Source organism: Physella acuta, unplaced genomic scaffold (genome assembly GCF_028476545.2).
Source record: "Physella acuta isolate Inbredline_101_S28 unplaced genomic scaffold, ASM2847654v3 ptg000412l, whole genome shotgun sequence".
In the NCBI taxonomy this organism is placed as follows: Eukaryota; Metazoa; Mollusca; class Gastropoda; family Physidae; genus Physella; species Physella acuta.
The window spans coordinates 1,659,620-1,685,615 of NW_026731931.1; the positions used below are offsets into that span (position 1 = coordinate 1,659,620).

A 25,996-nucleotide genomic window follows, 5' to 3' on the forward strand; every position below is an offset into this window, starting at 1 on the left:
ATCAGGAAAATTTATTTTAAAATCAAAGATAGACAAAACCGAAGTAAGTTGATCTAAACCACGGGTTCCCAACCTGGGGGTCGCGACCCCCTTGGGGGTCGCGAAGGTCTTTCTGGGGGGGGGGGGGGGGGTCGCCAACTGGTATACTAAACCTTAGTAATTTGAAACACAACATAAATATTTAGAAGAATTTTTTAAAATTCGGCTTCATTAACATCACTGGAAATGTAATAGAGAAGAAACAAAGCGCACTGTACAAAGTTGTTCTCAGTCACGAATCTATGAAATCTTCAAAACTAAAACGTCATTTGAGACGAGTCATTCGGAACACACCAAAAAATATATGGAGTTCTTTCGTCGGTAAGAAGCTAGTTGCGAAAGCCAGAGACTTGATCGAACAGGAAGTTTTCACCAGCATTAGTGCAAGCATCAAATGAAGTCGCAATAGAAAATGCCAAGCAAAAAAAAACACTAGGAGAAAATCTCATCAAACGCTGCATGTATGTAAATGTTAAATAACACATTTTTATTGAAGTTAAGCTTTTACCATTGTTTGCTTTTCAAGTTGATAAATCAACAGACGTGAGTTCGTATTCGCAGTTGCTGGTCCGTGTCTATATTCATGCGGATGATAGCAAAGAAGAGTTGCTCTTTTTTGAAGATAGCATGGAGAAAATAAATACCTTTTTTTGAAACTGGGTGATTAAAATGGGTTAGAACGGCTGTGGGGGTTTGTACGGATAGCGCTCCATCTGTGTTTAGCTCAAAATCGGGCTTTCAGAAAACAGAAAAGATTTAGCTCCCTAACCACTGCCCTAATCAATCGACATCAAGAGTCCATTGCTAGTATAAGTCGTAAATTTATATAAAATCTGGAGCCGTCAAAGAACTGAGCAAAAACATTAATATAGATCACGAGGTTCTGCTCTTCTAAACTACAGTACGCTGGCTGTCAAACGAAATGTTGTAAATTGGGTTTTTGAATTGAAATCCGAAATCAAATTGTTCTTAGAAGTGCAAAGGAAACAAGAGTTTTTGGTATACTTAAAACAACATAGAGTGGTTGGAGAGAGTATCATACCTAGCAGATGTGTTCGAACATCAAGATAAGCTTAACCTGAAGCTTCAGGGAAAATGAACGGATATTATAACTTTCCATGATAATCTCGGTGCATTTTTACCAAAACTGCAAAATCGGTAAAGAAAATAAATCTTGGAAATATTGTAAATTTGAGATAATTAAAATTTTGAAAGAAGCGATTTCTGGGCATCTTGAATCTCTTGAAAACGAACTGCATCGCTATTTCTCTGAGCTGAAAAAAGAAAAGAAGAATCTGCATTTACGAATTGCCCATTCTCTTCTTCCCTTGATGTTGCCAGCATTCCCGATGAATTACAAGATGAATTCTTTGATTTGCAGAATGATTCCGAGTAAGATGAAAAACTGCAGACACAATTTTGGTGTAGTATTCACCATTTATACCCAAACGTAAAATGTATTGACTTTTCGATAATATATTTTCAACACTATTCTTCGATTAAAAACAAAATTAAGATAATTATAATGACAAAGGTTGGCGTTAACAAATTTTTTTCAATCAAAATGTTAACCACGAAGGTTTAGTGAATAGTATGCAATTTTACTCATGCTATTAAAACAGTTATCAAGAGTAGTTCATATTAAAAGTCTACTAGAAAATCTTATTTTAGTGCTTATTAATTTCCATACTAATTTTGGCTTTTTAATTCTATGGGGGTCGCGGGTCACTTACTTTTTATAAAAGGGGGTCGCCACTCGAAAAAAGGTTGGGAACCACTGATCTAAACTGTACCAGACAAATAACACACTTTCTGTTGGCGTAAACAACGACAGATATTCTTCATTTCATAAAAAAAAAACGCGGGTATAGGGAGATTGAGTAGTCTAGCTAAGTAATAAACAAAAGAAAAAGTAGCCACATAATTTTTTTAAATTTAAAAATTCTACACCATTTATCAAAAATAATGGGGCGTAATAATTTTCTTCAATCGTAGCTCTTTTAGCTAGATGTTTTAGCTATGTAAATTTATCTTAGATTGAGTGTTTCTTAAAAAAATTGGCTACAATGTGAAAAGCGGCCAATCACATCGCCCTAATAAAACAACTACACCATACGATAAGATCAAATTAATCTAAGACTTAGGTACTTAGGTATTTCCAGTTGCGTAGGCAAGGGGGGGGGGGAGTAGGGGGTTATAACCTCTCCCATGGACTCACACCCCTATATATATATATATATATATATATATATATATATATGATTAAATACTTATGGAAAAATATTTGAACCCCTCCCATGACCAATTCCTGGCTACGCCACTGGGTGCTTCCTGCAGAACATTTGGACTAAGAAACTTCCTGTCTGATAACCACACCTCAAAGAGTTTACCTGTGTACAATTTATTGCCCTCTGTCGATAGTATCGATTAAACGTCTTTTTGAACTGGTCTGAAATAAAATAAGAAACCGAGAAGTAGATTCAAACGTCTTGTTTTACAAGCTTTTACTTACTTCACAATGTGTGTTTATTTACTTTTTATTGATAATCTTTTACTCAACTTTGACCAATTATAAGTATAGTCTTTTCGTTCTAATTTTTCAGATATGTTCTTCTTTGATGACATTGCAAGGGTTTTTTTAAATCTAATTAGCAACTAGCTTAGTCATTATAATTTAATTTTAAAAGTACTTTTCTAATAAATAAAGGGGAGATAAAAAATGTTTTACTAGCCATCGTTAGATCACATTTAAGTTGAGAGTGAACTGTTTATCACAGTTGGTTAATTTCTCGCCTGAGAGATGGCTACAAACTTTGTATGGGTAGATAACTCTCTTTTATAGATCATAAAATACTGGTCGGGTTTTAGAGCAAATAACTTTAGATGCAAAAGGCTGGTTGGATTAGCGCTAGAGCGATAGACTGCTAAGCTGAAACTCTCAAGTTCAGTACAACGTTACTGAGCTCACCCAGCTCTTAGGGGTGCCTAGCTCACGTTAGGTAAAATAAAGTCAGTTTGGCATAGTGCTGGCCACATATCATTGCCTTTGCCGAAGTCAGATAAACAGGTGAATTCTTATTCCTTTGACTCACGAAACGTTAATTTAAAAAAAAAAATTGTGCGTAGTTTTAGTATTAGCCTATTCAATCTCAACTTTAATTCGAAAGGATGATTAAAAACTGAAAAAAAAAATTGTAAAACCATCTATAAAGGCAAGCATATATGTATGCATTCATGTATCAATTTGACCAATTGATACACGCACGCACTTTGTCAAGAATTCGGTCTTCCCACTGTAGTAGTAGGATACCTGTCTGTATTGTGTAATATACTGTTAGATAAGAAAATGAATTCAATGTTAATGAAGTGAATACCTACTTGCCCAACTTACTTCCCCTTGTGCAAAAAAATGTTATCAGTACTTTAATATTTATAAATTAGCCATTATAATTTACAACCCCTTATGTTTTTTGGCCTAATAGTTTGAACTAGAAGCTACAGTGAACATAATCTTATCTTGCTAGTGAACACTTTCGACACAACTAAACGTAGTGACTTCAGATACGGAAATGCAAAGTTTTTTTCTTTTCAATAATACGCTAAATAAATAGCACCATATGTTTTACCAAACTGTAAATGAATTATCTAAGCTGTAGGCCTATAATACTATTTGAATAGTCTCTAATTCGCATTTGAACTAGACACAAAATGAGTTTAAGCAAGTGTTTTCTCTTCATTTTACTTATTATGTCAGGTAATATTATATTTTTTGATAATTTAATTAAGTAGAGGTATAAGAAATATTTAACATGCACTAATATAAGTAACGATTCCACTTAAAAATAGCGATCTATGACGAAGTGTTCATATGTTTCCTGACTTCGGCATATGAAGGGGTGGTAAAGTCAAGTACTCATGTAGGAATGTTTTAAATAATAAATAAAATAATGTTTTTTATCAGCATTATAATCGTAGCATAAAGGTGTGACCCTTTTTATGATAATGTGTTTACCAATATTTGCATGGCATTGGCAAAATTAGGCGAAACACTTATTTGGAAATATATTTTTTAATTGAAGTATTGTGCGTTAAAAATACAAAACGAATATGTTTTAAAGTTATGGAGCTATAATATGTATCTTTAAATCTTAAGCGATTTAGTTGAAAAAAATACCCAGAAGTCCTAAAAGGGAAAAACGCAACTTCCATAAAACTGAGGTAGCAGCATTAAATCAATAGGATACATAAGATAGTCCAGAAAAAGACAGTGCAGATATAATGAGACGAGAACCGAGCCCATTTAACCGTGCATAAGTTTGCAACTGTAGTCACGACAGCCAATAAGCTCAGTAATAGTAACACAACCTTCATCTGACCTAAAACCTAGCTTCTAACTCAAGCGTTTATACTAGCGTTAACTATTATAATCACTCTAAACTAAATCATTACTTAAAACTAATGTTATGGTCTGATAATAATGTTACTTTTACCGTAAATTACATTAAATAAATGTGTGCAAGTATCTACCGAACGATAATGCCGACCCAAAAAGCATGAGTAAAAACATGTCTTTGTGTATGTATTTGATAGATGACATAACGACCAACGTGGATGCAAAGGTTGTCATATCCAACTGTCCGAGAGGTGAGCGGGTCATCAACGGGTCAGTACTGATAGGTACGTCAGCCACGTGTTATTGCTACAGTGACACTCTCAGTGATGTCCAGTGGTTCTCATCAGATGACAAGCCCATGGGGCCACGACAAGTTATTGCTGTCTTACACTTTGGATTTAATGAATCGTGTAAGCTCATTCTTTGTAGGATTATCATAATTTAATTAATGTATAGAGAACGTATTTTTTTTGTATAATTTTCTATAACAGCCCAAACAAGTTAATAGATAAGAGTTCTAGATGCACTTTCATTTTTTTAAGTGCATGACATCTTCTTCCTTTTTCCTAATTGAAATATTTAAGGGGGATTTACTCCAACACAGTTAAGTATTAATTGTCAACATGTTTTTATACTTATCAAAGTTCAATAGTTAAGGAATGACTCAAGTCACCTTGAATTTATCGTTCTAACTTAACAAACACATATTGAGTAAATCGCCTTAGCTTAAATTGATTGACATGTATGACGTTGTATCAGTAGATATAAGAGTGGAAAAATTAAATAGAACACACGCTCCACACTCACGAATGTTAATCTACTATAAGTTAGTTTTCTGCCGCGGTTTAAATGCAAACAGTTTATAATAAGATTGTCCTTCTCTGGCTTGTTTGCATATCAGTACTGCTTTCGAATAACCGAAATGTTTTTCCCAAAATATGTCCAATTTTGATAGGAAAAAAATTAAAATTGAGTAAGAAGAAAAGATAGCGAAGTGTCGGAGATGTATTAGACACTCTTACGACAATTAATTATCACTGAGTAGTGTAGCTCTACGTTATAGTGAGCTCCTCTGTAGACGAATTCTTTTGTGGTACCAGAAAACTAATTAGTTAAACTGTTTTTATATTTGTATTTCGGATATAGTTTGGTTTGATTTTGAAAATAATGTGTAACTATTTTGTTAATTATTTTCATTTATACATGTAAGCCTATATAGTAATGTTTTATTTATATCACAAACCTTAAAACTTGTATCAATTTCCATTACGTAAAAAAATGTTTTCGCACCCAGAATGCACTACCAAAGTTCTTAAGCTTCACGATTCCATCATAATTACAGAAGAACATGTTGTAAACTTGAGTTGTATCTTTCACGTTTTATTTCTATCTTTAGTAGTATTACTCAATAAATATGACATACAGTTATACTTCTCTTCTATTTACAAATTAAGTGATAGCAAACAAACCATGCATCCTTTCACCGAGATCTAGATATATCAATGGTCGCTGTTATCACATTTTTAATCAAAGTCTTACATGGTCTGAAGCCAAGGTATTGTTTAAATTATAAATTATTTTACAATGATTTTTGAATCGAACAATCCCAAATATGGAGACTAAGTTATACTTAAACAACTTCACGTTTAGATATCTTGAATTTTAGTTTAGAATATTTTTTTAATACTCATAAAATGTGTTTGTTCTTGTATAAATAATTTAAGGAATGCAATCTTAACTCATAATCTACTGTCACTTCATTAATATATATATATATATATATATATATATATATATATATATATATATATATATATATATATATATATATATATATATATATATATACATATACTTTTTTTTTGTGAGTTAGTCGTTTTGTGCAGACTTAAAGGGCCCTGGAACTCTTGCAGCCATATTCACAGAAGAGGAAATGTACATAATTGCAGCAGAGGCTAACGCTCCAGGTGACAAGAGAAAACTCGTTTGTACCAGGCTAATTACATATAATAATTAAATTCGCACTATAATACAATAAATTTAATTCATGATATATAATAACGTAGTTAGATTTCAATTGATTATATATTTTAAATGTAATTCTAATTTTAAAAATACGCAATTAATGCAGATAAATGTTTGCCAAACTAACAATGAATTTTTTTTTAATCTTGAGAACCATTTTATTTCAATGTTTTAATAAACGTCAGTGTGGATAGGAGCCAACGACCTGGAAGAGGAAGGTGTGTGGAGATGGACCGACGGTAGTCCTGCCAATATTAGTCACCTGTGGCAAACCTTCGAACCCAGCAACGGTGTGAGGAACGACTCATGTGTTTATATAGACTCCAACGCACAATTAAACGTCGCCATGTGCCAAAGCAGTTACAATTTCATATGTGTAGACACGCGTAAGTATAATTAATTATCTTACATATTTGGAAACAATGAGCCCACAGTGCTTGAACAAAAAGTTATCGCACGCCGCGGGTAGTTACTTTTATACGAAGTAATGATCTTGACATGTAAGTCAGAACGACTGGCGATTTAAGGAAAGTAGTATGTAATGATCGACATAACCATTTCGGTTTGTTAAAAAAGTTGAGCTTAAGTTTACTCGCCATACTTTCAGAACTAAATACCTACTGGATAAAACTCCATTTTAGCTATGTTTAAGAATTGTATACATAATTTCAAGATGTGTGGCTTATTTAGTTATGTATGTAATTATAAATATTGTATTTTTAATATTGTATATTAGATAACGAGATCAACTTTTATTTCTAAATCTCATAAAACGTATTGAGAACTGCTGACCTTAATCGGTTCTTTCTTAAAGATTATGTCTATACGGTCGTAGAGTTATTTATTTTATATTAATTGAACACAAACTTCAGCATACTAAATTTGGGAGATTTATTACTTCATCCGTAGATCACAGCGTCGTAGACAAAAAAAATAATGCAACCACAAGCTATGTAGAAAAGTCACAGGTGTGAAGAGGTCTATGTAAACAAACATGTAAAAAATCTGTTTAATTATATCGTGTTCAAGTATTACGTTCTCCTACATTAAAGATTGCGAAGTCCTAATCTTGAAGTATTCGTTGTAGCAAGTGCATCCACCAGGAATAAATTCAGGACCTACTTTACCAAAACAAAACATAAAATACTAGCATAACAGTCTAGATATATTGCTAAGTTTGAATGAGCGTCGCATACCGGTCGTATATAATCGTATTTAACAACATGCACTAAAACATCTAAGTTTAAGATTGTGTTCTTATATACACCATTTCATCTAAATGTAATAGTCCTAAACGTCATAGTCTCACACGGAAATAAAGTAAAATGCCATTACCCTTGATCAAAAATCGTTTACAATGCGACAGAAGCATATGCATAAAATGTATTACTTATATATGAAATTGTATGAACATAACTGAAACTGTACTCTAGTTACTCAAACATCGACTTTTGCAGCTCTCTGAGTCGGAGTATTTCAATTGTATGCACGATTACAAAATTTCCTCTAAACTTTCTCAGTACTTCCTCAGTAATTTATGAGATAATGGATGTTACGCTACAATATTTGGTTCTATTTTTTTTCACAAGCTTTTACTTAGTTCACAAATCACAACATCTGTTTGTGGGTTTGTAGCTAAATTATGTAAAACTTCTTTAGTAGCTATTTCGTAGCTATTTTCCAGATACCTTCGACTACGAGGGAAATGAATATCTGGTTATTTTTTTTAAATTTAATGAGATGTTAAATTAAACATAAAAAATTAACAAAACTGTTTCGAAACCAAAGGGACAAAAACGATTAAATGTTAGCGATAACTAGACAGATTGCGATATTCAATAACAGATGGGGAGATAACTGGCTAGACGCTTCCACCCGACATGTCCGCTCGTTTAAATCGTCTAGCCGGGTCGAGTTTGTCAAGGTTATTAGCGACGGATAAAAGAGTTTTTAAACAATTTCAAACAAAAGGGAGGTAGCAAGGTCAAGAACTATCCTTAGCTTGATCAGCTTGCTGTTTTCTGTTAACTGTGATCACGGACAGTTTCTTTCACTGGGCAGATAATAGTCTTTCAGATATCGCAAGCTATTGATGACGCTTAAAGGAAATATTTTTAGTCGTGTCCACTTCATAAATTAGGAATCACTAAAAAGTAGAAAATAAAACAACTATCAAAATTAGATAAGTCACATATTTTACAGCTAACAGCTTTTGTAAGAGAAAGCAGATTTTGTTTAATTTCTTATTTTCAGAGCATTTTAACGCTTGTTGCTTTAAAGGTTTTTCGTATTACTTTTATTTTTGCTTAAGAGATGATGTAACACATTTTCTTTTATCATTTAAAGAATGTGATTATTTAACTGAAGATAATCTATCAGGGAGATGTTTTGGATTTGAATCGACAATGACTAATTGGTATGATGCTAAGGTAAAATTACTTTTGATTCTGACATCAAACATGTTTCTGGTGTGTGTGTATTACTTTCATTATTTGATCCATTAAAAAATCAGCTCTTACAAAATTAACATTATACCTGAAATTATATAGAACTATTAATGAATTTTTAAAGTTTTTGGTATGTTCCTCAAAATTATTCCAGTTATTCGTCTCAGAAGCGTAGCGAGGGGGGAGGGGGGGGGCGGAGGGGGGGGGGGTGCGGATCGCACCGGGTGACACCATTTAGGGGGGTGACACCAAGGCAAAAAACAACAAAATATATAGAGAAAAGTTTGAGAAGGGGGGTGCAAATCGAAAGTTTGAGGGGAGTGCAAATCGAAAATTGAAAGTTTGTCGCTACGCCTCTGGGGTGTGACACCATTAAGTGCCGCACCAGGTGACACCCGACCTCGCTACGCACTGATTCGTCTATAATTTCATGAAAGAAAACATCCCAAGTCCTCAAATTTTATAATTGTTTGATATCATTTAACGTTTACGCACTTGGTTTATAACTAATATATAGGTCAAGGTCATAATTAAATAACTATAAATACTATTTAACACCCCAAATTCAACCATTGATTCACCATAAACAAGGATTTAACATAAATTTTCATCTGTGTTTCTCGTTAATGTCCCATAAATGAGACTTTTGTGCAACAATCTATAGGGAATATTAATTACTAGCGTCCCACTTGTGGGACGCTTGTTGTATACTTGATATAACGAAGTAGTTAAAACTGGTTACTGTTAAATTTCATTAGATAGAAGTACGATATTGATAAAAGTTTCAATTGTATTTAGCACTTAAAATGTCAAAATTTAAGAAGATCTACTCTTGTTCGTGCTCGTTATCAAGCATAACCGGCACTAAAACTTTTTCCTAACATAATTTTTCACAAAATTCACACAAGTACAATAGTCTAACATTTCCAAATACAATAAAACATAATTTTTGTTTTAAATAGTTATAAATAAATTTCAATTTTTTTTCGCCTGCGTCCCGTAATGATATGGGGATCCGGTTTTTAACTACATATAATTTTTGTATTAAATATTGGTATTCTGTGTTTATTCGTCAAATACATATTTTTTTTGTATCTTGCGTGTTGATGTGGTCGGTTCTGACGACTACAGTCAACTACATCCTTTCATTAGAGAGTGCTTTTTTTTTCATTTTTATGCACATTTAAAGAAAAGAAGCATTACAGTTCAATACTCGACTGAGTTTTGGTCCGATTTCCCTAGAATTATTTTTCTACTTTATTTTCAGGAATTGAGGTGTATATCCTTTAAAAATAAACTATGTCGCTTATTTTCTTATTGAAATCGAAACGACTAATATACGCCTGAGCGTTATCTGACTTTGTTTATTATTTTAACCCAAATACAACGCAATTATAATGTTTTGAAAATATATACTTACCAAATTTATTATCATTACTTATTTATCACATCTAACTTTCGTGTTTTTCTGTTTAAATATGTATTAAACCAGTTTGATTTTTCATTAAAATATTCATTCTAAAAAAATACAGACTAACATGAATTTCTGTTAGGAACAAAGTATGCAATAATATATTTCAGACTGAATGCACTACAGTCGTCTATCAACATTTAGCCACTATTCAAAATGATGATGAACGCTTGTATTTAAAGTCCAAACTTCAGTCTCTTCAAGCTAATTGTAAGGATTTGGTTGAACACACTAAAAACTCTGGTTCTTTTATACAAAACAATGTTTCTTTTCTAAATCGTTGATTTACGCATTCCCTGAGAAGTTTCTTTTAACTAAAATGTGTTATATCTTATCCCATCTAGTGTGTTATTTTATTAAACACCTTAGTAAAATTTAAGCTATTATTATGATACTATTGTTTACCTAAACAGTTCAAACAAAGCAATGTGTGCAAATGTAAACGTCAAACTTAATATAATTCTATACTATAGCAAATCTTTAGGCTACATCGGGAAAACCATGTACTCAATTTAATGCGCAAATATAAATTGCTATAAGTAAAGACTAGATCTACCAATAATTTTTAAGCAATAAAATAGAGCAAAAAAAAAACTACTAACGCTTTAGTTTTAACTCATATAAAGGACTGTCTTTGTAAATGATATTTGAATTTTAAAGGTAAAATTATTTATGAGGTTTCAAAAAGTTTAAGTGTGTTTAAGTATAGGTTTTAAAACTAGGCTAGCAACGTACATTTTAGTGATGAGTTTCGTTCTCAATATTTGTACAATAAACTACAATCACGGGTATTTATATGAAATAATAATTAGCAAATTTGGCTTTTATTAAATTGCAGGCTATTATTTATTCAGTTTTCTTTTTTGTCAGCTTTTTGATTGTTTGCATAGAACCCTAATTGATTATTATTTCTTTATAGAGTCATATTAATTTTATATAAAAAATAGTTATATAACAACATGTAAATATATGTTTTCAAAAAGCTATATTTTCCTCTAATTTCCGACACCTCAAATATATTTATTTCCCACTTCGCCCATACGTCCAATCCGAACACAAATGATAATTACATTTCCCTTACTGTGAAGAACTTAGGGGTGGTCCATAAATGACGTCACACTCGTAGGGGGGAGGGGGGTCCGTAATTTTGTGACGGTGTGTGACGAGGGGGGGGGGGGTCAAATGGTGCGACATTGCATTATAAAAAGCAATGTTAGAAATAGGAATTGATTAGAATACTCGATGTTGAGAGAGTTAAGACAAGATTTTGGAAAAATATCGATGTTTTAAGAAAAATTCAACTGCAATTTTGAGGGGGGTTGTAGGCTGAGGTGTGACGTAATTTTAGGGCTTTTTGTGACGATGTGTGACGGAGGGGAGGGGGGAGGTAAAAATCATCCAAAATAGCGTGACGTCATTTATGGATAACCCCTTACCTCAAGACAGTTATCATCACATTTCCTTTATTTAGTACGTGTGTAATCATGCCATCACGTAAAATGTTTCAATAATTATTTAGCTATCACATCTTTCTGATAGACTGGATCGGCGCTTTTACGGAAAATAGAGAGTGGAAATGGATTGACGGGGGTTCAACAAGCTTTGATGGCATGTGGGCTGATAAAGATGCGGCTAATTTATTGCAAAGTGAAAACTGTGTTCAGATTTCTACTTCGGGATATCTGAGTGACAGGAACTGCCAATCATCATTTGGTTATATTTGTATGTCGTCAGGTAAAAGTAGAAATAAACAAACTTTTTAGAAATATGTTTACTATTTGGGTTATTGAAAATTGTACGTATGTATAATGACACAAAAAATACTAAATACACAGGTTACATAAATAAAGAGTTAAAACTTTCATTTAACTACAACGGGAACATATTTTAAAAGATGCTAATGGTTGTGATCAAGAATAAATATGTATTGTCTTTGTAGCAATCAATCAGTGGTATGAGTGCCGTGAATACTTAGACAACTCAACAACAGTTGAAAGTGCTGAGTACTTTGTTCCACAATTTGCTGGTAACTTTATTCGTCTTTTTAATTTAAAATATCACTTTTCATTCAAATAAGTGTATCTTACCAGTGCGAATGTTTTTGATTACGTAATTTTAGAAATTAATTAAATAGTCAAATAATAAATCTGAAAAAAAAAATCTACATCAATTTGCGCTAATACAGCGTAACACTCGGGCCAAAAATGACTATATTAAATCAAATCTCAAAAATAAATATAGATAGCGATTTTCTGATGAAATGTTTTTAAAAAATGAAGTTTTGAACAGACGAAATAATGAAACCTTTACTATGTTTGCAGACATTCCAGTTACGGTTCATTTTACAATAAATAACAATTCGACTATCGAACTGCTAAAAGGTGAAAAAGTCAAATTTTTCTGTGAAGTCTCAGCAATTCCAGAAGCAGTTGCTGTTATAACAGGAAGTAACCTGAGTAGAATTCTAGACCAACGGTCCAACAGTAGCCGGCTGGAACTGGTTCTTGATGACGTACAGTGTACAGATTCAGGTCGATATTTCTGTTGGGGAAGCAACGGGTTAGAGACCAACCTGCACGAAATTTGGAAATATGTTGACATTTTGATGGAATGTAAGTTTTCTTTATTCTGTTTTGAATAGCGGGGCTGTGAAGATATTTATACTTGACTGATATGAACTCAATTCTTAACATAGCTTTTTATGTACATTATTCTTCAACGAAATAAAATAAAAAAGTTAAACGTTGTAGAAACATCGTTACATTTTAAAAGGATCCGAACTCGAGAAATACGGGCTAGCAGTCAAATGCTCTAACATTCGACCACGCGATAAAGTGACTCTACAAGAGGCTTTTTTTTTTTAAATTGATTATTAAATTGATCTACCTCATTCAAAGATGGTTCGTATATTTATAGGCTTTTACAAAACGATTTCAATAACGTTTCTAAACTTATAAGTATTATCGCATTGCAATGTCGAGTCGGTAAAGCTCATAGTTGCTAAACCGAAAAGTCTCGAGTTCGAACCCTCAGGCAGGTGAGGCTCGTTAGCTGGGGACAGCCACTCTTCTAGGAGAGTCAATTCCAAAATCAAACAACTGATGCCTTGTAGTTTATTCTTTTTGGATGCAAATTCAAAGAAAAAAGCAGGCTGAAATCGGAATCAGTTGTCTCAATGGTGCATAACCAGTTGATATGTCCACTTCATTGTGTTTCGAGTTCGTGCCACTGGTGCATGATTATCCTGTTAAGAGCCATAAGACTACCTCGCCCACTGGGTCTATAATCTAACTTGAGATTTTAATACAATCAAAACATATATAAATATATATATATATATATATATATATATATATATATATATATATATATATATATATATATATATATATATATATATATACATACATATATACATCTGTATGTTGCAGGTGCCCCTGCTGTGGTCGACAGTTCTCTGACCATCCAGATATCAAAGAGCGGCAACACGACCATCACACTGGAGATATTGGGCTATCCTGAACCCACGGCCTACGGTCTGCAGATACAGTTGGGCCAGTCCATGTCCAACACTGACGACTATAACGTCGTCTATACTAAGCTGACACCCCCGTTTGGTTTAGTGACCTTGACCATTTATGACGAAAACAAACAGATATCTTTGACGTATATATTCACTATTCTGAACGTTGCTGGAAATAGTACAATCACTTTTGATGTCGTTAAAAAAGAATATAATGGTAATGGATAGTGATCAGATTTTTAATTAATAACCTGAATACCAGTCATCCGTTGGATAACTGTGGGTTTCGGGGGTCATCCATCAAAAAACATCACGTCTGTCACTCAGAGGCGTAGCGACCCTTCCCGGCGCCCGGGGACAAGCTTTTCGATTTGAACCCCCCCCCCCCCCCCGCAAGATTTCGATTTTCAACTCCCCCCCCCCTCTCAAACGTTTGATGTGCACCCCCCCCCCCACTCAAACTTTCGATTTGAACCCCCCTCAACCTTTCAATTTATTTTTCCAAACCATTTTGGCGCCCCAACATATGTCCCCCCCCCGCCCCCCCCCCCCGCCTCCCCCCGCCTCCCCTCCCGCCCCCCCCCCTCCTCGCTACGCTACTGCAGTGTCATTTATCGTCACAAAAAACAGACCCCACATTCAAAAATATGTTTCTTATCTTTTAAAAACACCGAAAACACCGATTTCGGACTATCCCTAGCTATACTGACGTCACATGTGACCTACTCAACTCTACTTCACCTGCCCAGTGTCCCGCCAAGTCTCAGACAACATGTTTTTATCGTTTAAAAAACGATTCCAGCCGAGCATGTCTCTGACCACACTATCCTTTCATATGCTTAGGACAAAGAAACAGATGAACTCTACTTCACCTGCCCTGTATCCTGCCAAGTTCAGATAGGCAACTTTATCATTCACATCAAAAAAAAAATTGAAAAAAAAATTATCATTGACATATTGGTCTAGAACCTGTGCCACCCGCATGAGAGAAGGCTACGCTACAAACTTAGCTATTTACTCGTGACGTCACAAGTGAATTTTTATACTATATTTTAAGTCTCCTTTTGCAACTTGATTTACGCGCATAGATCTAGATCTAAGTCTAGTAGTAGTAACTTTCAAATTAAATTTAATCTTAAATTAGCCAAACAAAGATTTATATAAAATAAAGAAGGTCTGAAATTATCTAGATCTAGATAGAATTATCTAGATCTAGATTAGATTCTACGACTCGTTTGCTTAAGTCTTAAGTTTAGTTTTTCTTGCTAGATCTAGAATCTAGATCTAGATCTAATCATTAGGCCCGGAGCGAGCATTTCAAAATTACCATATTCCAAACAAAGATTTATATAAAATAATAAAGGTCTAAAATAGTTTAGTATATAGAAAATCATTATTATCTAAATCTAGATAGAAAATTATCTATATTTTAGATCTACGACTGAGCTATATTTAGAATTTACGTTTATAATTTAGCAAAATTACCGGCATCTAAGCCGCGTATGAATCTTAAGCTACACCAATAGGCCCGGGAGCGAGCATTTCAAAATTACCATATTCCAAACAAAGATTTATACAAAATAGGTCTAAAATAGTTTAGTATATAGAAACTCATTATTATCTAAATCTAGATAGAATTATCTATATTCTAGATCTACGACTGGTTTGCTTAAGTCTCGTTTTTTTTATTGTATTTATAACTAATAAATCTTTGATGTGACCTAGATTGTCCTAGATTCTAGATCTAGATCTATAAATAACTTTCTTGGACAGATTTTAGATCTAGAGAAATTTATCGTAAAACTAAATGTAAAAGACAGTTGAAAATTCATATAAGTGTTGAAACGTAATAAATACAGCAAACGGACGTATTGTTAAAGTTATGACCGACAGAAAATTAGATTTAGAACGCGTTAAACTTTTGAATGGGAACACAATTTTCTTCGATAGACGCCGCCATTTTATTGTACTAAAGAGTAAACAAAAACTGTGACGTCACGGTCCCGCCGAGTGTAGTGCTCGTTCTACACTTTTAAAAAAAATAGGGTTACTCTGCGTATGAATAAATCAATAAATTAATTAACGTCTTTAAATAAATGTGTTATTAACAGTCTGTCTTAAAACAAAAAAATTTCTCTACCTATTTTACAGCTCTCCACGATGAGTGCAACCATGCGAGATAGCCAATCAGCCAAACAAACAAACAAACAAACAAAAAAACAAACAAAAAAATAAATATTCAAACATGTAAACAAACTTGACTTTTAGTAGTATACTAGAATACCCGTCATCCGTTGGATAACTGTGGGTTTCGGGGGTCATCCATCAAAAAACATCACGTCTGTCACTCAGAGGCATAGCGACCATTCCCGGCGCCCGGGGACAAACTTTTCGATTTGAACCCCCCCCCCCCGCAAGATTTCGATTTGACCCCCCCCCCCCCCGCAAGATTTCGATTTGCACCCCCCCCCTCAAACTTTTGATTTGAACCCCCCTCAACCTTTCAATTTATTTTTCCAAACCATTTTGGCGCCCCAACATATATGCTAGGGTTACTCTACGTATGAATAAATCAATAAATTAATTAACGTCTTTAAATAAATGTGTGATTAACAGTCTGTCTGCATTAAAAAATTATTTTCTACCTACATACTATTTTACAGCTCTCCAGATAGAGTCGAACATATCACAATACTCGATCGGACAAACAAAAAAACAAACAAACAAAAAAATAAATATTCAAACATGTAAACAAACTTGACTTTTAGTAGTATATAGATAGATAGATAGATTATAAACACACAAAAATAATGTTTGAGTTTTGCTCATACTATTTTATTTATACAGTATAATTATAAAATAACATTATTTCTTACAACTTAAAATATTTGTCAACGTAACCAAATATACCATGATCTGTAATAAAGATTATGTGTAAGTTGTGTTTGTAGAGGTAAACTGGTAAAGTTGTTAATTAAAGTACAATTTGTATTAGTCGAAATTCCAAACAAAATGAAAGTAAATCATCCAGAAGTGTGCATTAGCTGCACTTTGTGATGTAAAGTGTGAAAGAAAATCATCATAAGTAATGAATGATTCAGTTCGAACAGATTTCTAATGTATTTTCAGGTATTCCAGTAACAATAAGTTTTACAGTAAATGATATGGTGTCAATCGAACTGACAAAAGGTGAAAAGATCAAATTTTTCTGTGAAGTCGAAGCGATTCCAGAAGCAGTTGCTGTTATAACAGGAAGTAACCTGAGTAGAATTCAAGACCAACGGTCCAACAGCAGCCGGCTGGAACTGGTTCTTGATGAAGTGCAGTGTACCGATTCAGGTCGATATTTCTGTTGGGGAAGCAACGGGTTCGAGACCAATTCGCACGAAATATGGAAATTTGTTGATATTTTGATGGAATGTAAGTTCGCTGTATTTAAGTACAGACCAAGGAATTATTAATTAGTGTTCATTTAACTAAGTTGAATTCAATATTAAATAATATATTAAAATTGTAAATTACCTCAACTAATTTGAATTCAAAGCAACATAATTTTTAAATGTCAATTTTAGTAATGTAACGTTTATATAGAAAAATAACGTACCCTCACCGCGCATTGCTGCGATCTAGTCGTACACATAGTGACGAAACATTGAATAAAGGTTTCAACAACGCGTCAATAATCGCGTATTTCAAGACGTTTGACATCGTTTTCCAAAACTGAGTTAGTTAAATGTAAGCAATGCCCGCACTTTATTTCTTGGTATCATTTGTTACGGTGCGGGGCTGTTCACACTATTCTCCAGACGCCCCAGGGCGTGCGTTATGAAAGCCTTAAGTTACGTCAATCGCCTTCCGTAAAGTGAAGGGTAACACAACTCGTCGACCGCAATGTTGTCAGGGCCGTCGCGGGAAGCTTTAAAGAGATACCGGTTACATTACCGCAGGGGCACCTGTTGTGACCTCTTTTTAGGTTTAGTCAAATGTAATGGCTCATCGTGTCCATATTGCAGGGTGCTCATTATATCGAATGTAGGCGCCATAGTGCTCTTATTGGAGACCGGGACGCTACGGGTCACCCGACCGCCGGTATGCTATTTAAGCAACAGCATCACTTAGTACCCCTGACTTCCTATGGTCCGCATCCTACTGCCAGGGCGCCAAATGACGCGAAAAACTTCTCATGATTCTTAACAAGTTCCCAAAGTTTCATAGATATCGGATGAAAGGTGTAGGAATGCTAATTTCAAACATGTTAAACATATTTGATAAAAGATACTGATTAGCTTCTTTTACACATATCTAATTCTGAAACAGTCTAACGTTAATTATATAGAATAGTTACATTGTTTACAAATCTCTTATAAGCACTTGTTTTGCCTGTGTTAATAATAGGTAAAAAACAATCGCCCATCTCCGTTTGTTTTGATTTTACTCTAACATATTTTTACTCTCTTTTATTCATAGTCCCAGTATCTTAGACACTCTAAAATCACATCATACTTGTATTAAGCTCTCCTATTTATGAAAGGGGAGACAGTGACTTGTGTAAAAATACGGTTAGACATTTCCCAACTTGACGTCTATGGGGAGGTGAAGTAGAGTTAAACTAGTTTCAGTAACCTCGAAATTTGAAGAAAAGGCGTAGATTCGTGGACTCGAACTCGATACTTTCAGGTGAACTGTTATATACATGTATGTGTATGTTTCAGGTGCCCCTGCTGTGGTCAACAGATCTCTGACCATCCAGATACCAGAGAGCGGCAACACGACCATCACACTGGAGATATTGGGCTATCCTGAACCCACGGCCTACGGTCTACAGATACAGTTGGGCCAGTCCATGTCCAACACTGACGACTATAACGTCTTCTATACTAAGCTGACACCCCCGTTTGGTTTAGTTACCTTGACCATTTATGACGAGAACACACAGATATCTTTGACGTATATATTCACTATAATGAACAGTGCTGGAAATATCACCTTCACATTTGATGTCGTTAAACAAGATATGAGTGAAAAGGGTAAATATTTGTATTTGTGATATAAATACCTGTCTATAGTCTATTCTTGAAATACTTGTGTTATTTTGTTACTACCAGTATTATGTTAAGATATTCTGATTGCATAAGCAATGCGCCAATCATAAGGGGGTATTTACTTTAAATTTATCAAACGTTTTGAAAGTTCCATGTTATGATTATCTTTAAGACATATCTACTTGTACTTATCAGAATATATTTTGCCAATTGTCCAAGAGACTCGTGTTCCGATAACGTCTTTACTCTCTATGTCCGAAATTGTCGTTTATAGATATTATTTAATGTCATACTAGTCGTGCGGGGCACATTATAATTTAGAAACCAATGTTGGACTATATATTTTCGATTGCGGTTTCGTTTACAGTATTAAGTGCGGCATAGATACGTTAGTTTTCATATGCTTCAAAATGTTGGATATGTAATCAAAACATCACCCACACCACCAAAAACCCCACACCTAACAACTTTCTCATATTGTGTTCACTAGTGAATGAAGATGTCACACAACTCCACGTCATGGTCTATGTTGGTGTCACCTGTGGTCTGCTGATTTTACTGGTTACTTCTGTCATCGTCGGAAGAGTTGTTGTCAATAGGTGGTCGAGTCGTAGAGCTAAACACCATGACTATGGCATTAGTGGATCGAATCTCCATAGGGCAAGCTTAAAAAACAGTAAGAATTGGGATCATGTTACTTTGTTGACCTCTTTAATCACTTTTCTTAACTGTATTGGTATTTCAGCGCTGATTCTATATATAGTTTTAAACTTTAAATTAAATACCTTACACTAAGCTCATATATTGACTTAGTTCGTGAATTTAGCTCTTACTCTAACTATGATCCTAATAAAAAAACACCATAAACACCCATAGTTAAAAAGTATGTAACTGCGTGATGAATGGTTGCTTTTCTTTAATGTGTATGCACAAAATTGTGACATTTAAAAAAAAATGCTATTTACCAAATATTAGATTAGAATTCAAGTATTACATTGCGACTGTAGATATAATTCAAGTATTACATTGCGATTGTGAATATAACTGAAGTATTACATTGCGACTGTAGATATAATTCAAGTATTACATTGCGACTGTGAATATACTTCAAGCATTACATTGCGACTGTAGATATAATTCAAGTATTAAATTGCGACTGTGAATATAATTCAAGTATTACATTGCGACTGTAGATATAATTCACGTATTACATTGCGACTGTGAATATAATTCAAGTATTACATTGCGACTGTGAATATAATTCAAGTATTACATTGCGATTGTAGATATAATTCAAGTATTACATTGCGACTGTGAATATAATTCAAGTATTACATTGCGACTGTAGATATAACTCAACTAATACTTTGCGACTGTAGATATAATTCAAGTATCATTTCTTTCACATGTGAAGACCTATCTGGTCCAGATAAAGCAAACACTGCCACAACAACTGAACCACCTCTACATACAGTTGAGACAGACGACAGCTACCACCAGAAAGTTCAAATGGAAGACAGCTCTGGCGCTCTTGTATTTTACTTTGAACCTCCACCTGATTATCCATTGGATTAACACATCAGATAATCAATTGGATTAACCTATCCGCAACTCCGAGACAGTGAACATTAAAGGAAATAGCAGTTACATTGTTTGATAAAATATCTTTTTAGTGCATACTTTTTTTTTTAAATGTGTATTTTATTAGAGGAATATGGTTTTAAAAAATCTCAAGTATTATATATAAACATTCGCCGAAATTTATTAAATCGGATAAAATTGTAAAGAAATTAAATAATTAATTTTTGATTATGTTAGAATACTATCTGTAATGATTTTTAATTGGTTTTTGTTTTATATTGAAAATAATTCACATTGAAAATAAAATAAAATGTTACAATTATCGTTTTTAGTAGAAATATTGTGAAATGGAGAGTTGAAAATCAATCACACAAATGATTTTCTGAATTTATGTATACTATAATTTTGTACCTAAAATATGTAGGCCTATACAATGAAAACAAATATTCCATTTTAAAAATATTAAACATTACTTAAAATGTTTTTTTTTATTTTATGTTGAGTGGCTGGTGTTTATTTTATATTTTTAAATGTGTAATCTATTTAACCTAAACCTTAAATCTATAGCACTTAATTCATAACTGACTTTCCGTAAATCGTTCATGAGCCTTTGATTCGAACTCGAGACTTTCGTGTTAGCTATTGTTAGCATAAACATCCGACCACACCGTTACACTTTTTAGTTAAACTATGTAATCGTTTTTTTTTAAGCAATAGAAATAGACGTTTTTAAAATGTTTTGGCGTCATGTTGTTTCTCATCATGTTTTAAAGGAAAGTAACCGCTCGTCTCGCCATCAAATTATACTTTTGCTAAACCTACACCAGAGGCGTAGCGAAGAGGGGGGGGGCAGGGGGGTACATATGTCCCCGGGCGCCGACCTTAGGGGGCGCCAAAATGGCTTGGAAAAACAAATGAAAATCTCATTTTAGGTGCAGTTTGTCATTAAAAATATTAAAACTATTGGGGGGGGGGGGTGCAAATGGAAAGTTTGAGGGAGGTGCAAATGGAAAGTTTGAGGGGGGGGGCTGCAAATTGAAAAATGAATGTTTGTTCCCGAGGGGGACGCCAAATTGAAAGTTTGTCCCCGGGCGCCGGGAAGGGTCGCTACGCCTCAGACCTGCACCGATACAAAGTAAATGTCTCTTTACTAAACTATATTTACTTCCTGTGTGATAATCCACTGGTGGCGTATATACTTCAAATACAATTCAAGTACTTTGGTCTCTAGTATCGATTTTCCGTCACTTCCAATAATGTCTTATCTTAAGTTTACGTTTAGCAGAAAAGAGAAGGAAGGTTATTTTAACACTACATTAACTGTGTTTATATTCATATTGACTTTTAGAGAAACCATAAATTTTGCCGTGTAGCATGTTTTATGAATTAAATACACTTCAATCGTAATGGATAATTTTTATGAAAATATAAATTCTCTATTTTAAATGCTCCATTCAGAACAAGATTATTTTATAAAGCATGTATATCTTTTTTGTTGTAATTCTACTATCAGGTTAGTGGATTTATTATTTTTACAAAAAAAACTAAAGGTTTAAGAAATAATAATAAATTTTTTTAATAACAAAATATATTTAATTTTTTGCATATATGGCAAAACACACAACTATTTAGTTTATTGTAGATGCACAAAATACATACATTTATCATAGACAATTAAGTGTTCATATTATATAACATATTAATTGTGGAACCACCCTCTTTATAACAAAGGAAAAAACAAAAACCGACAAAAAGTGTGACGACAGAACCTTATTCTTTAAAATCACGTATTGTACTAAAAAGTTTGAGTATGCAGTCGACTTTTTATATTCTCCAATACATCTAAAAAGAATAGAGTTATAAAAATAAACAATATGAAAAGAATATTAGCACTGTAATAGTTTATCACTCTATCTTAATCCTAAAATTAGTTGACAATATTGTAAAGTAATAAATCATTCACAACCTCTTTGATAACTGAATGGCGAAACAATAAATTCCCACATAACACATCAAGTTGCAAAGTAATCAGTTTTACCCTCTTTGTTGTATATAGACTCTGCACCATCACTGTAAAATATATACAGAAACAGGTTGGTGCTATAAGCTCGTGAATGTTTTTGTTTATCTGTATAGAGAATGTGGGATCAGTCAAAGTGAATGCGGGCATCAATGGGATCGTTCATCAATCTCTTTACACGAATATGGAGGGGGGGGGGAGAATATAGATGCATCTATAAATAAAGCGTGAATTTATTTCAAGGCGACACCAAATGGCTGTCTATTGCGGTGTATCTTTGATCCTGATAGGAATCATAGACACAATGGTCGTGATTGATTCTCTTTTACTTTGTATTACTTTCAACTATTGTAATCATTCTCTTGATCTCTAACATACGTTTATGTGTTCATTAAAGTAAAGATTTTCCTATTTAGACCTAGCCATACATTGGGCAGATGAAGTAGAATTCATATGTGTCTTGCCCCCGACAGTTGAAAGGGTAATGTACTTATATGTGTAGAAAAACATAATTCGTTCTAGTAAAGGGGTGGTTTTAATCAATGTTTAACTTACAAGATGAATTTAAACAATTTTTATTATACAATTTCCAAAAAGACCAGCTAATTTCTGAAGAAAGTGTCAAATAATGCTGACTCTAGAACTGTAGTAAACATATACCTATAACCCACTCATCACGACATACCTTGATTGCCAAGCTTGACGATTACTATGTCGTTAAATAAATATTGTCTGTTAATGAGTGTGATTGGTCAACACTTTTTTGTTTAATTAACGTATGTTTTTCTTCTATGTTTTATTTTCATCAGTTATTTCTATGTTCCCCATTGTATATTTTAACAAACTTGTGTTTCTTTAGAAAACCTACTTTCGGACGTGGAGACAAAAATTATTCTTTCTGACTGTCCGAGTGGCGAGAGGGTCATCAACGGTTCAGTCCTGACAGGTTCCACAGCGACATGTCAGTGTCACAGTGACACTGACAGACTAGTGCTGTGGTACTCATCTGATGACCAGCCATTGGAGTCAGGCCGTCCTACAGCCGTATTACAGTTTTCATTTAACAGTTCCTGTAAGTTTTTTTATAATGCCTCCACCGATTACATTTGTAAAAAAATTATACCATGTTTAAAAGTCTTTTATACTTAGTTATTAATTATACTTGTAGTTTTGATATCCATGTTTCTAGTATCGTGTACATAGTATATTACCATTATATAATAGCTGGGCGATACATTGGTTACTGCAAACGCAAAAGACCCGAGTTCACTTCGTAAGACGTACTTGGGCCCACTAAGTGTAATGGGTAATTGAACAAATTTCGGGAAATTTAAAGGCTATTGGTATATAGTTATACCCACTATCATAACCTATGATGAAATGAGAAAAACAAATTATCTTCGTTAATTCTCTGTACTACGGAATATAGTATCTTAAATTGTTTATGTACTATTATTTAACATTAACACCGAACAATAACTTATGTAATACTCCACTCAATATACCCTGTTGTGAACAATATTTTTAAAAGCTTTCACTAACAGTCACAATTTGTTAAAAACATACATTGTTTAACCCATATTCTGCTAGCGTCCCACTTATGGGACGCTTGTAAAAAAAATTGCTAAAATTTATTAAAAACTAGTTAAAACACAAATTAGGTTTTATTGTATTTGAAAATGGCTAGACTATTGAATTTGTGTGTGTTTTGTGAAAAAAATTAATTTAGAAAAATGTTATAGCGCCGGCTTTGCAGGACTTGTCAAAATGGCGGAAAAAAGAAAACATGCGCACAGGAAAATGCATATCTTCTAAAATATTAACATTTTAAGTGCAAAATACATTTGAAACTTGTAGCAGTACCATATTTCTATCTGATGAAAATTTAAGAATAGCAATGTTTTTTTACTACTTCGTTATATCAAGTGTACAACAAGCGTCCCATAAGTGGGACGCTAGCAACGAATGGCCCCATGTAGATTGTTACACAAACGTCACATTTATTGGACGCTAGTGAGAAATACAGATGCAAATGTTTATGTTAAATGGTTATTTATGGTGAAACAATTGCTGACTTTGTTAACTGCTGACTTTGGGGTATTAAGTAGTATTTATAGATATTTAATTATGACCTTGACCTATATTTATGCAGATTGTTATACAAACGTCACATTTATTGGACACTAGCGAGAAATACAGATGTAAATATTTATGTTAAATGGTTATTTATGGTGAAACAATTGTTGACTTTGTTAACTGTTGACTTTGGGGTGTTAAGTGGTATTTATAGATATTTAATTATGACCTTGAGCTATATTTTCTTATATATTATTGTATTAAAAAATTGCAAATATTGAAAAACTTACATTTTATTTTTAAGTTTTCAAAATTACACTTACTGAAGTATTTAATGCCATTGAATACAAACTAATTTAGTATTGCTGTAAATTTATAAGTGCGTGATATTAAAATTATAACAAACCAGAATAATAACAATGGTCAAGATTTAGGTGAAATGATTCGGTCATGGGGGTTGGTTAACTTTCTTCATATAAGATAGCTTAAGCTACATATAGCAGAAATGTGAATTAGCTGTGTACAGTTGTCATGTCCCAATAATATCCCCCCCCCCCCAAAGGTTCCCGATACCAGTTTTACTTTGTTAACTTTTTAAGGAGATTCCTGGTGTTAGATTGGGAGCTGTTCGCATAGTGAGGTGCATACATGGATGAGAGCCATGAACACTCAATACAAGCCCCCAGAGCCGGATCCGTGCCCTAGAAATAAGATGTCTCATGTCCTAATGTACGCCTGTGATGGGGGGGGGGGGAAATAGCGAGGGTAACAAAAGAGAAGATGTCTGGATGACATCTGGGACTGGACCGGAACATCTTTTGCACTCTTTTTTCATTAAGGGCAGAGTTTCTTTCTGGCATCATTTCGGGGGAGGGTGGGGGGGCTCTGCCCACAGAACAAAATGGAATTTATATAGAAAACATACTTTTACCAATGTCCACCCTTTCCTCTGAAATTTAAGTCCCCACCCCTGAAAATTTCAAGTACGCCCCACAAAAAATCAATTATTTATATTTCATTATATTACTGTTTCGATGAATAATAACAATATTTGTGATCATGTGTGTATAATTAGATGTACTAGTCACAGCTTTACTTATTTCCAAGTGTTGTTCACTTTGATGGACGCTAGATTAAAAGAAAACTAGACTTTTGAACATAATTTCTGCATTTTAGACCATGGTATGGCTAACCCAATTGATCATTATCAATATTTTTAGCTGTCCTAAACAATGTAGTCATTGGTCTAACAATACAAAATCAGTATACAGCTTAATTTTCGCGTGATTAGCCATAATTCGTGAAAAATGATTTTATTTTTCAATAAATGTACATGGGGCCGTTCGTTGCTAGCGTCCCATTTATGGGACGTTTTTTAA

At 33.7% G+C, this 25,996-nt stretch overlaps 1 protein-coding gene across 1 annotated transcript; it reads left to right on the plus strand.

The window, feature by feature from the left end:
* Positions 1-8,862: 8,862 nt before the first annotated feature.
* Positions 8,863-20,515, plus strand: LOC131942580 (uncharacterized). Its single transcript, XM_059302474.1, has 10 exons — positions 8,863-8,886; positions 10,486-10,585; positions 11,915-12,109; positions 12,315-12,401; positions 12,697-12,987; positions 13,807-14,115; positions 17,028-17,318; positions 18,611-18,925; positions 19,431-19,616; positions 20,355-20,515. Exons 1-10 carry the CDS (start codon positions 8,863-8,865, stop codon positions 20,513-20,515), a joined length of 1,959 nt encoding a protein of 652 aa, XP_059158457.1.
* Positions 20,516-25,996: the final 5,481 nt, after the last annotated feature.

Excerpts from the sequence above, each read along its gene's own strand:
- LOC131942580 (XM_059302474.1), top strand. The coding sequence starts at position 8,863 with ATGACTAATTGGTATGATGCTAAG. Across the intron at positions 12,110-12,314 it reads TTATATTTGTATGTCGTCAG|CAATCAATCAGTGGTATGAG; the intron begins GTAAAAGTAGAA and ends TTGTCTTTGTAG. Across the intron at positions 18,926-19,430 it reads ACAAGATATGAGTGAAAAGG|TGAATGAAGATGTCACACAA; the intron begins GTAAATATTTGT and ends TGTGTTCACTAG.